General features: G+C 35.5%; 1 protein-coding gene across 2 annotated transcripts; it reads left to right on the forward strand.

Moving 5' to 3' along the window:
* The first annotated feature begins 1133 nt into the window (after nucleotides 1-1133).
* LOC113498055 lies at nucleotides 1134-7484 on the forward strand. 2 transcript variants are annotated; one of them, XM_026877957.1, is made up of 5 exons: nucleotides 1134-1632; nucleotides 4230-4374; nucleotides 4550-4615; nucleotides 5294-5400; nucleotides 6600-7484. In XM_026877957.1, exons 1-5 carry the CDS (start codon nucleotides 1526-1528, stop codon nucleotides 6658-6660), a joined length of 486 nt encoding a protein of 161 aa, XP_026733758.1. In that variant the 5' UTR covers nucleotides 1134-1525; the 3' UTR covers nucleotides 6661-7484. The 2 variants fall into 2 exon arrangements, with proteins under 2 accessions (XP_026733758.1, XP_026733757.1); XM_026877956.1 differs by lacking the exon at nucleotides 5294-5400 and having other exon boundaries at nucleotides 1135-1632.
* The last annotated feature ends 5036 nt before the right edge of the window (nucleotides 7485-12520 follow it).

Raw genomic sequence — 12520 nt, forward strand, 5'->3', positions numbered from 1 at the left:
ACGAAGTATTTCACCTAAAAAAGTATCGTGGTCTTATCGCGGTAAGTGACTCAATTATAGGTCCTATTAAAGGATAATGGACTGGGTATAATTGTGAAAGAAACTCATTATAGAACTCTTGATATCAATCATCCCACTACCACACCTGTATTTCATGTTTCCGTAGCATAATTAGCACATAATAGTATTATATTCGTATTCATTAATCAATGGTCACTTCACTTGAACTTGTTGCCAATAAATTAACATAGAATGTAATCTATTACGTGTGTATCGTAATTACAGAAACGTTTTTGTTCCTAAGTATAATTTTATTCTTACAATTCATCATATAAACACTAAATTTGAATAAAATATGCTAGCTTTTACCCAAGTGGATAAAATATATAACTAGCTTTTCGCCCGCAGCTTCGCCCGCGTCCATGTCGGTTATATCCCGTTTCCAAGAGTACTCTTCAAAAGTCCGGGATAAAAACTATCCTATGTTCTTTCTCAAGGTCAACTCTATGTGTGTCAAAGTTAGTTCAGTAGTTTAGACGTGAAAGCGTAGCAGACAGACAGACAGACAGACAAACAGTGTTACTTTCACATTTATAATATTAAGTAGGGAATATAATACACGTATAAAAGAGCTCCTTGCACTTTGAGTGCAAATTATCTCTTTAACATTTACGTAGGTATATTGATTATGATAAAAAAATCCTCAACTTGCTGATAGTTTAAAATGTTCACTGCAGTATCTCAGTATAATGACTACCTCACTTGTTAGTTTCACCGAGGAAGTAAATGACGTTCGATGACGTCACATGCCATGTGGCTTAAATTGAATAGCGCACAATGAAATAATTACGATCAGTTGGACTAGGGGGACCAGTAAACTTGAAGAATGGAGTACAGTCGCCGGATGCACGGACTATTAGCTTGCTTTAGCTTAAATTAGCCTTGGGTTTCCCCTTGATTGGCCCTCGTCAGCTGTTTGCTGCCTGTTAGTACAGCACACAATTTCTAGGTCCCAACTTAAACATTAGTAGAAAGTTTTAAAAGCCTCTCGTTTCACATGATGGACCCCGAATCGATCAGGTCGACCGTTCGGCGTTTAAAGAGTTTATTATGAAAATGATTGATTCATATTCGACTTTTTCGAGATGAGTAATTAAATCCAAATGTAGAATATATCAGAATTTTATATGAATTTGTGCAAGGCCAAAAAAAAGATATTAGTTTTTTTTCTTCGATACGAACCCCATAAGCCGTATAAGTTTTGAAGTTTTATTGACAATTTTTCTCTTGGAACCGTTCACAAAATTAATCAGATATAATTAATAGTACTTGGATACTTGCGGACCTCCCAAAACCGTAATGGTTGGTGATCTTTGCTTAAAGCTTCCATCCGTCAGAGAAATGGCATAGGCTGATATACTGATAATAACCACCCAAGAGCCATTAACTTTAACATTTCAAAGGGCTACTGGATCCAAAAAAAAACATGTTGATGTGTTAAGTGTGTGTTGCAGGCGCGGAGTCGATGTGCATGCCGGACTTCCTGCCGGTGCACCCCGGGCGGACGTCGCCGGAGCCCGAGCATCAGGACGAGCAGATGCAGCAGATCATAGCCGAGCTGGAGCGGACCAGGTCTGGTAGCACTACAGGGGCCTAGCGCCAAACCTTGCTATATGGTCTAAGAGCCCGTGGACCCCAGACCTATGTTATTTTATAAAAGCTGAAAGTTTGTCAGCGGATGTTCCCAACTTAGGTAAGAACAACGGTCGAGCAGCTTTTATAAAACAACGTAGATCTGGCGTCCTCGGGCTCTTACTGTAATAGGGATGATCACAATTTATTTTTCCAGTGTCCGTCTTGTAGTTTTTGTACGCGTGTATATTAGATCAGAATTTTTTAATTTGTCCCGTAAACATAAATTGACCAAATAACAGTGAATGAAACTTAAGCGTGACATCACGATCGAGTATAAATTTTACCATATCGTTAAGTCACAAGCCCCCTCTTCTAAACTGCAGTTAAACTTTGTCAATTTTAGTTTTCCTGAAAAAGGAAAAAATACGTGTCTAATACTTTTCAATTATCTAACTGAGGGACTAATTAGATTTTTTCTTTTTATACCCAGTCATCACCCCTATTGTGGGAGCGTGACTGCGTAATACACGGTGTAGAGCGGCATCTCTTTTGCACTCCTACAATAATCCTTCTTTACGAGGGTTTCTACCCTACTAACCAGTGCTACTGTGCCATCTCTGACGATGATGAATCCTATACTTAAATATATCCTTGAATACAATATAATGTGAAAAAGGGTATATTTAAGTTGCCCAGCTCATCGAAAAGGAAAGTCGTTGCAATACATTTGAGCAATTTGGTTAGCCTTATTGATAGACCGTTAAAATGACTTCTGCTCCTCAAAAAGTTGTCAGATATTTAAATAATCGCTGACTACACAACTACTTCATTCACAAAACTGTTTCTATTCATGTTGTATTCACATGTGAATATCTAAATTAAAATAATTCTAAAATAATGACGAATGCGCGAAATTCGTATAATTATAATACGTCACTCGAGAGTTTATAATACGTACTTTGTTACGACAAAGCATATTTAAATATATGAATAGTAAGACATTTGCAAAAGTAGTAGACAACAATATCTTAATATTTAAATAGATCGTAACATTCTGAGCTGTGGTTTTCAATACGTAGCGTGGTCAGAATTGACACGAAGGTACATCAAAGGCCAGTTACAAGAAAAAGTCTAAAAGTAAGCCTCGAAAGACAAGCTTTTCGGACAGGAGATAAGCTGAAAGACTAGGATATGTTTTGTCTAAGTCTAAAAACATAATATCGAAAAGGCTTATTTATGGTAATCATCTTTTATTCGGGATAAACTGGGACCTACTTAGGATTCTTGATGGCGAATCCGGCTAAAATACAGCGTCGACTTGTCAGGACTGTGTTAGACTAGACTCTAAAGACTGTCTAGAAATATTCGATTTCGGACGCAAACCCGCAATAACGCACGGTGTCCATCCCAACTCGTCGTTTTCCTCAGCAACCCTTATTACACATGAAAGACGAATATTTATTCCGTCCAAAGCTCAATCCCTACTTATAATAAAGTGGGGATTATTTATTTTTATACCATAAATGTAAATGTAAGTTTGTCTGTTACGCTTCCAAGCGAAAAATACTTAACGTCATGCAACTAAGCGCATATGTTCTTGGAGGGATGAGAAGTAGCATAAGGTTGGTAGTAATCAACTTAAAATAAAACAATAAATAAACATAACTAATTATTCAACCATGTAAATTAAAATATATTAAGCTTAAATTTCTTAAGAATCCGGATGTTTGTGACCTATAACGTGCATAATATATACTCGGTTATTCCTAGCGGAAGACTTCCTTTCCTGATGTCACGTGACCAGATTGCATATTATTTTATGCTGGTTGATGAATAATTAAACTTATTCTGTTATGACTGTGTAATATTCGTTAGTATGCAGGAAATAAGAAAATGTTATTTGCTAGAAACATGGTATGGTGTTACCAAGATGGTACAGTAGGTAGTGTTTCTAGAAATAAAACAAATCTAAAAAAAACATCTGTAACTGCTATATGCTTGCTGAAACCTTAATTATCTGTGACCTTAATAATCTTCAGTAGCACGTTTTCTTTGAATTGAATTGGACTGATATCGGTGAATTTGGTATGGAAGATGCCTTGTTATAACTTTCGCGAGGTGAATTCAAAATTATTTTGCTTTAAAGGATTTCATAATTATGTTATGTTGTACCTAAGATGGTGAAATAAACATTTTTATTTATTATTTTATTTTTTATTATTTGATAACGGTAATTATCGGGATCGCCTGACTAGTTCCGCAACTAGTCGGGCGATATTAAATAATTATAACTTGAATACAATATTATCTATACTAATATATAAACCTGAAGAGTTTGTTTGTTTGTTTGTTTGAACGCGCTAATCTCAGGAACTACTGGTCCAAATTGAAAAATTCTTTTTGTGTTGAGTAGACAATTAATCGAGGAAGGCTTTAGGCTATAAACCATCACGCTGCGACTAATAGGAGCGAAGATACAATGGAAAATGTGAAAAAAATACAGGAGGGGTATAAATCATAACTTACATCTTCTTCTACCCACGGGAACGAAGTCGCGGGCAACAGCTAGTTATGGATAAATGTTTTGTTCGTAGATCTGAGTTGTTCACGGAACGTTCCCGTCGCTCTCGCGTGGAGGAGGAGTTGTCTGTGGCGCGGGAGGCGCACACGCAGCTGCGCGCTGAACTGGCGCGGGTCCGACGCGCGACTCGCGAAGACTCACACGCCTCGGACGCCGCCGTCAGTATATACACACCTTTCTTAGGATAATTGAGTCTTCTTTATCCCTATATTAAATATATACCATCGTACTTCATAAACAGTCTTCGGCAATTTGAGCGGATAAGCAAATTTCAATCAACTTGAAAACTTTTTCTTTTCAAAATTTTATTAAAAACTTGTTATGATTTTACAGACGCCGCGATCATCAGATAGTGAAGCAACGATAGCTAAATTGAAGAATCAAATTAAAAAATTAAAGGTACGTAACAAATATCCTTATTTAATATATTATTTTACTTGTATTTCAAAACTTCAGTTTTTTTGGAAATGTTTCTTAATATCATGCTCAGATACTGTATTTAAAGTTTGTCCTAGAATGTTTATATTCCGTTCTTTCTAAGGTCTCTGGCCTGTCAAAAGATTGTTCTCAGAGCTCTCTCAAAACAGCTATAGCTAAAGAATATTATAAAATCTATCTAGCTTTCTACAGCGTGGCGTTACATTTGTGACATTAATTGTTATATTTTGAGATGCACGTAAATAACCGAGCGGCATATTTCGTGCCGTTTAGTCGATGATATCAAAACCAATACCATTCCATTCCGACGACCTCCGTAGTCGAGTTGCGTACGCACCCGTTTCAAGGTATCGCTAGCTCTGAGGTCCCGGGTTCGATCCCCGGTCGGGTCAAAGTAAAAATTCACATTTTTATGTTGCCTCGGGTCTGGGTGTTTGTGGTACCTTCGTTGTATCTGATTATTTTGGGTTAAGAACAATGTATGTGATGTTTGTCCGCATTTATTCATTTATTCAAAAATATGAAAAATGATATAGCGTGGTACTACAATGTTGACATTGTCATGATTAATGTCACCATTGTACCGTTGTATAGAATTGGGAAGCATGTGAGTGTATCAGTTGTGGTGTGTGGTGTCAGGAGGAGCTGTCGTCCTCCCAGGAGGAGGCGCGGCAGCTGCGCGGGCGGCAGGGCGCCGCCGCCGCCGGCCTGCGCCGCGCCTCGCGCGTGGCCGAGACCTCGCTCAGGTACCGCCGCCGCCAGCCGGGGAGCCTTCTACTATTACGTGACGCTATTCAGCAGGCTTGGGGCAGGGGAAGGGTTTTAAAACGTTATGGTGCCTTACAAGGGCGGCAGGGGGTGTTTATACAACGCGTTATGTAACCTTTTTTATTCAAATATTAAACTAGAAATTTAGAATCTTACTAAACCGCAACCATATCTATATTTTTGCGGGGAAAACGTAAAATGTTACGTCACCTTTAGGGAGGAGGGGTACTGAAAAATTTTACGATGCGTTACATAGGGGAAAGCGGGGTTCTAGAATCTTCAAAAATTACGTTACGTAATACTTGAACGCTCCCAATAAAAAACAAAGAATATTTATTCAAATAAGCCATTTATACTAAGTAGCACTTTTTGAAGGTCAAATTACATTGAACAGCACCCCATTTCGCCCTCCCTTCACCGTTTCCTAAGTGCTTTTGCTGCAGAAGCAACGGCGCAATAAGATCCCCATTATCATCAAGAAGTAATGAAACGTTTTTGAAATCCCCGACCGTAAAACCTTTTACCCCCTTTCAAATAGCTCGACGGATTTTCGGTCATGATTTACCTTTAATACAAAACGAACTAATTATTACAAAATAAACTTAATCAATCAACAAACAGACGCACACGTCGAACTTATAACATCTACTTCTTGCATCGGAGTTTAAAAATACAGTAAAATCAAGTATTTGACCTAAATGAAAACCTACACAAACAATTTTATTGAGTGTATGGGAGCCTAAGCAACTTCAATATCTTACCGTCTCAACTCTCTACATAATCGTGACAAAGACAACATGATGGTTAAACGGCGACTTTGTTGAATGACCAAACCTGGTTGAGAACATCACGCCAAAACACACTCTGCACGACGTTTCGCGGGTTCGATCCCCGCATTGTACAAGCGTTTGTGTGATCCACGGTTGCCTGTTCTGGGTGTCTTTGTGCATGTGATTTGTATGTTTGTGAAACTCGCGACATGAGGATGAAATGCCTTACGGCGGGAGATGTTACTTAAAAAAAAGTTGATTTTCAGTACCCTTGTATCGCATGCATGAATAGCGCATAAAACATTGACAGATGATAAAATCATAAAATAAGGTTTTAGTCGTAAAGTAACGGTTTGTAGCAAATGTAAATGTATTTCTGTATAATAACATGTGAATTTTATTGACAGAGAACTCCTGGCTGGCTTGGAACAGCTGAAAACATTGAGCACCTCATTAGACGGGACATGATGCTGAGCCCCCCCCCCCCCCGCGACTCATGCAGGACCCCGCATATGCGATGCGCGCCTCATGCCACGCTGTACATATGCCTGCGTTGTTGGTCTCCTAATATGCGGACTAGTACACAAGTTCGATTTTAGTTAATATTCTGACTGTACGATAAAAAACATATACTGCAACCGTTTCAAATAAGAAACAGATTAAAAAATGTATATACTTATTATGTCGTGTACGATTCCTAGTATAATTTTCGTTGGCCAATCACAGCCAAGTGCGCGCGCATCGTATGCGGGTTTCGGTAGTTGGAAGCTACTAGCGTTCTCTCCCCACATTTGTTTATGCCTTGCGTATGACTTAATATATTCCGATTGGACTAATCCGAAAATATATATAAAAAGTGAACAGCCGTCATAGGTTTTCACAATCAACGCTAAAATAGAGATGTCGACTTAAGTAATCTTTCAAAAATCTCTTCAATCCGTCAGTTAAATAGTAATATATTAAATATGTTTTTTTAATTATTTTATCTGTCAGTAAACTACTAAGATATCGCCAATTAAGGTTATGGAGTTGTTGCGTCACTGCTCTAAATTTTGTCGTGAATTGTTACGTCATAGAGTATTTTAATATAATGTGTCGCGGTAAATTTGTGATTATCTTGGAGATAAAATAAATGTAATGTAAATAACAGAAGTTAAATATGCTTTATGTAAAGTAATTTCTCTCTCTAATTCCAATCGGAATATATCATGATTAAAAAACAAATATTAATTTAAATACAACGATCATCGAAACTTAAATTATGTATAGTATTAAAACTCTTCCATTTTCTATAAGTTGTTTTAAATTTAGCCAATTGGTTGTCATTTTTTTGTAAAGCGTTGACTGAGAGTTGAATCTTGGAATATTCGAACACTGGCTTAGTTTTCTTTTGTCAACAACAAATATTGAGTTGGTTTACAACGTCTTACGAAAATCAAACTTAATGCTTTGACATAAAGACGCTTTTTGTGTGATAAGGGTATGTACATACAAACCAGATATCAATTTATAATATCCTTAGTTATTATAAACCCAAAAAAACATTTTTCTTCCCACTACTGACTGGTTCAATAAAAGCTTTTATTGATAAGCGCTTAAGGTTGATTTTCGTAATTTGTCTGGGGTATGGTGCAGACAATCATATAATGATTCTTATTGTTGATGGTGATCTGGGAATGAATGTTTAGTTGCCTTCTACACCCCTGATAATTGTAATACGCTGGAAAGAATAATACTTTAACTACAAACTGTGTTTGGCACATGGACTGTGAAAATGCTGGGGGATTGTGTAGAATTATAGAGAATAAAGTGGAGATATTTGTTATTTAATGAAATTGAGAAGAGTTTCCTTTTGCGTGATTGATTTTAATTGGATTTTAATAAATTTTTTAAGATACTGCATCTTCCATATATTTATAAATAATTCAGAATAGTATGTAATAAATTAGATAATGCAATAATAGTTATTTGAAGCAAATATGATTACAACCTAAAAGTCAGAACGTTTTAAAGATGATAATCCAGATAATTTTAAGCATGAACAACAAAAACTTAGGACATGGAGTCTAGGTCTAAAAACGACCACATGACCCTCTACCCCTAAAACATATTGGCGGTCCATGCGCCAAACCTGTCAGTCCAACGCCATAATGGCTCAAGATATGTTCCATAACCCCTAATAAAACATACTTGATGAACAGACTCACGAAGCGATATTGGGTTCTGTAGGAGCAATGTCGCTTCTACTTGCAATAGGGATGACGATAATTTTTTTTTGCAGTGTCCGTCTTATAGTTTTTTGTATAATAATGGATACGTATTTTTTAATTTGTCCCGCAAACATAAATTGATCAAATTACAGTGAATGAAACTTACGCATGACGTCACGATTGTGTATAAATTTTACCATATCGTTACGTCACAAGCCCCCTCTCCTAAACTTTAAAACAGTTAATCTTTGCCAATTCTAGTTTTTCCGAAAAAGGAAAAAATACGTGTCGAATATTTTTCAATTATCTAACTGAGGGACTAATGAGATTTTTTCTTTTTATACCCAGTCGTCATCCCTATTGTTTCTTTGTTAGGTCGAGCAATAAAACTGACCTTTCATTGAACTGAATAAAAAATATAAAAACCCATGTTAAAACGTAATCGCGCACGGACTGCGATGTTAGCAAACAGGTTCTATGTTTTCATTTTGAGGTCTGAGGAACCCTAAAAATGGTAACTGTTCTGTACATTTATCTTAACTGGCTTACGATGGCATATAATTCGCGTTTCATTTCAAAGAAATATGTTTGTTTCATTTCTTTAGTGCTCATAAAGCTTTGCTTGGTTTGAGACTAGATGGCGTTGTATGGAAGTTGTATATTTTAAAATATGCTCACTACGACCTTTAGTATCGACTAGCCGTAACGGCGAACTACGTACCGCCTAACAGTCGATGATAACAATGCAGACAAAAATACAACTTTTTTTGAAATCAAATTGACTCAACCGTTCTCGAGTTTTAGTAAGACTAACGAACAGCAATTCATTTTTATATAAGTTAGGTACATATATCAATAAAGCGATTTTTCAATAAGATCAGCTAATTTCCTAAAATCGCTAGTCCAGCGTATTACAAAGCCCGCGTTCTAAATGAGATAAAGCCCACATTCTATTACAAGAAATGAAATCTCGACCTTAAGGCAATATGAATAGATTACAATTTGTTGTAACTGTACTATCTAAAGTTCCCTTAACAATCTAAAAGAAATGTAGTTGTGTTGTATGAAATACGTAAACTTTAAAGAATATTAAAACTTAGGTAATTGAAATAGAGTATGTATTTCGTTGCTTGGAAAAGTGCATCGCAATATTATGAGGTTGTATTAAAAGTATTTAAGAAATTTTCAGGTACTAGGTTATTAACTTAATAAGGGTATTTGTCTAAAATATTTAATTAGACGATCAGCTAGATTTCAAAAATATTAGATTTTTTTTTGGATAATAAATTAAAAAAAAATACGAGAAATATGGTGAAAATTTTAGGAATTGGGAGAATATCAATTGTCGGTGAAAAGTACTGAAAAGTGAGGTAACCAGAGATTCTATCTGATTAAGAGCCTGTTTAAGTGATTAAGGGACTTGATAGATTTTAAGCAAGAATGACAAATTTTTCAATTTATCTGCCAGATAGCGGTTAATCAGTGATTGTGGCACAGACGCTAAATAGTTTTCTTTTTGGTTAAGTGTTATCACAACAAAATAAAAACTACGTATCCGATTTATTCTAAGTCTAACTGACAGGCTACTTATTTCTTTTTGCCAAACTCCCAATGGTAGATAGAACGTAGTATCCATTATCTAATACTGTCCGTTTTAAACAATCGTGTCTAGTGGCTATGTTTTCCCGAGCTTTGCTCTCGACTACCACCCGTTATCAGTTTAAACTTATACTGGATTTTTCATGAGGCGACTGCTAAAATGAGGTTTTAGTCTCTTCCAAAACTGCAATATTTCTTTAAGATGTGGTTTTAGGCCCTATGAGCTCCACAACCTACTTTACTGTGACACAGTTGCCCTTTATATGTAATTAAGGTAAACTTCACTTATTGTAGCTAAAAACGTGATATATTATGCAATTGATTTTTAGTTTAAAAGTTCTTTACAAATTCGCTAAATGTACATATTTTTATACTGATATTTCATGAGGTTTTCGTTCCCAGATTTACCGATTTTGAAATCAGGAATAGGGATGATGACTCGGTGTGAAAAGAAAATGTTTTAAGTCCGCCAGATAGGTAATTAAAAATATTAGGCGTTTAGTGCCTGAAAAATATAAGTGACAAAGATGGTTTGAAGTTTTGGGGAGGGGCTTCTCACGTAACAACTTCTCAAAATTTATACACATAAGTGACGTCACGCAAAACTTCCATTAAATGTGATTCAATCAATCAATGGAAAACATACTTACCCATTATTATTAATTAATCTAAATGACGGACAATTAAAAATGAAATTGTCATCATTCCTATTATTGTTAACATAGTACAGTTGTGCACAACAGTGGTAATAGACGTCGGCAATCTTTCCGAAGCAGTGAGTGAATAAACATTTGTGTGCTCGATTGTACTATAACAGTATGTCATAATATCAATGATATAGCGAAACTAAAGTTATCAATGGAGTAGTCTTAAATATACAAATTTGTATTAAATATTGTTTTCAAATGCATTATTTTGCTATAAAGAATAATGTAGTCTGAATCGAATATGATTAATGTTTAGAGATATGTTGGCGTTGATTCTTTTGTTCACGAGCTTACGGGGATTAGAGAATTGCCTTTTTTTCCTCTGTGAGTGTACCTTCCTATCGTATGCCAAGAATAGTGGAGCCGACTGAACTAAAAAAAAATTGTCGCCTTAAAAATCGTGTTATTAAATGATCACACATTGAATGATCATTTATGATATCTATTTTTTTTGTTATTACCTAATTAAAAAACTACTACTTATATCCACCATCTTTCTAACAAGTAAATATCTATTTTAATCTCAGATTATATCGTGAACAAAAGAGTTATCACCATAAATTGAATCTTCGCTAAAATTGTAAATAGGAACAAATACATATATTTTTGTGTGCCATTGAGGCTGTATTCATTTATGTAGAGGACAGACATTGCTTTATATCTAACGTTCTTACAACTGTGTACAAGCCCCTTTAGACAAGTGACATAGATCGCTCGAATGTACAGAAGTGACAAAATATTCACAAAGATAAAGATCACCTTAAAGTGTCTTGCTGTCTCTGTAATCCAATTAGGCTTCATAGTCCATTGAAATGTTACATTTGCGGATCGCGTTTTCTAAGAGAGGCAGTTTTATTTTTCTTATGTGTAGGTGAAGAGTTGAGTAAAGCTAAGACCAAGTTTGTGGTGTTGACACCTTCGCCCCACGGCCTCCACCTTGAAGTTAATCGTAATGGTTTTTACGATTTATCCCTCAAACTGTTTATCTGATCAAAAAAAGTTGACATTTTTTTGATGCTTATTAAATTCTCTATAACTTGGATTCAGTACATTTTTGTTTTAGAACTATAAATAAAAAAGTTATTAGCAAAAATGTTCAAAAATTCAAGAATTTCAATGGATTATTAAAGAAACTTATTTCGAAATACCTCTATACGTACTGTGATTTGTTCATGTGCAAATATGTGGACATTAGAGCAATTGATATCAACGATGGGTGATCGAAATGTATCTTGTCTACTTGGGAACACTCTAAGCATCACTTGAAATGTTAAATGTAAAAAAAAACTTGTTAGCAGTAAGGTAATGTTCTTCCTGCCATCAAATAATTTCATATCTTATATAGATATATGTATAACGTCTGAAGTCCGAAACTCTGAATAATTTAACACTAATTTGTGCTTGTTCGACAAATGTTATTGTACATTAAACTGTGATTCATTATTTTATAGTGTTTTTTTATTTGTTGAAATATCAGCAGATACAACTTGAAACGGAATTGTCCAGCCCGTCTAGTCAAGTGATATTTCTACAATCGTTAAGGCGGCCTCATGCAGCCGCTTGACGCTCGTTTGCATCGACATATCTGGTCCAAGGAAAGCAAAATTACTTATCTCCATCATTTTACTTTTGACAAGGTTAATTATTACATTAGAGATTTTCATCTTGATTCGTTGCGTCTCAAATGCGTGAATGTGACGATAAAATAATAGGATATATTAAAATGCCAAAACATACGGATAACAATATTTATTATAAATCCTCAATAGGAATGTGTAAAGTATAAATAATATAATTATCACCTAATTAAGC

Source organism: Trichoplusia ni, chromosome 10 (assembly GCF_003590095.1).
Source record: "Trichoplusia ni isolate ovarian cell line Hi5 chromosome 10, tn1, whole genome shotgun sequence".
Taxonomy (NCBI): Eukaryota; Metazoa; Arthropoda; class Insecta; order Lepidoptera; family Noctuidae; genus Trichoplusia; species Trichoplusia ni.

Excerpts from the sequence above, each read along its gene's own strand:
- LOC113498055 (XM_026877956.1), top strand. The coding sequence starts at position 1,526 with ATGTGCATGCCGGACTTCCTGCCGGTGCACCCCGGGCGGACGTCGCCG. Across the intron at positions 1,633-4,229 it reads GCCGAGCTGGAGCGGACCAG|ATCTGAGTTGTTCACGGAAC; the intron begins GTCTGGTAGCAC and ends TTTTGTTCGTAG. Across the intron at positions 4,616-6,599 it reads ATCAAATTAAAAAATTAAAG|AGAACTCCTGGCTGGCTTGG; the intron begins GTACGTAACAAA and ends TTTTATTGACAG.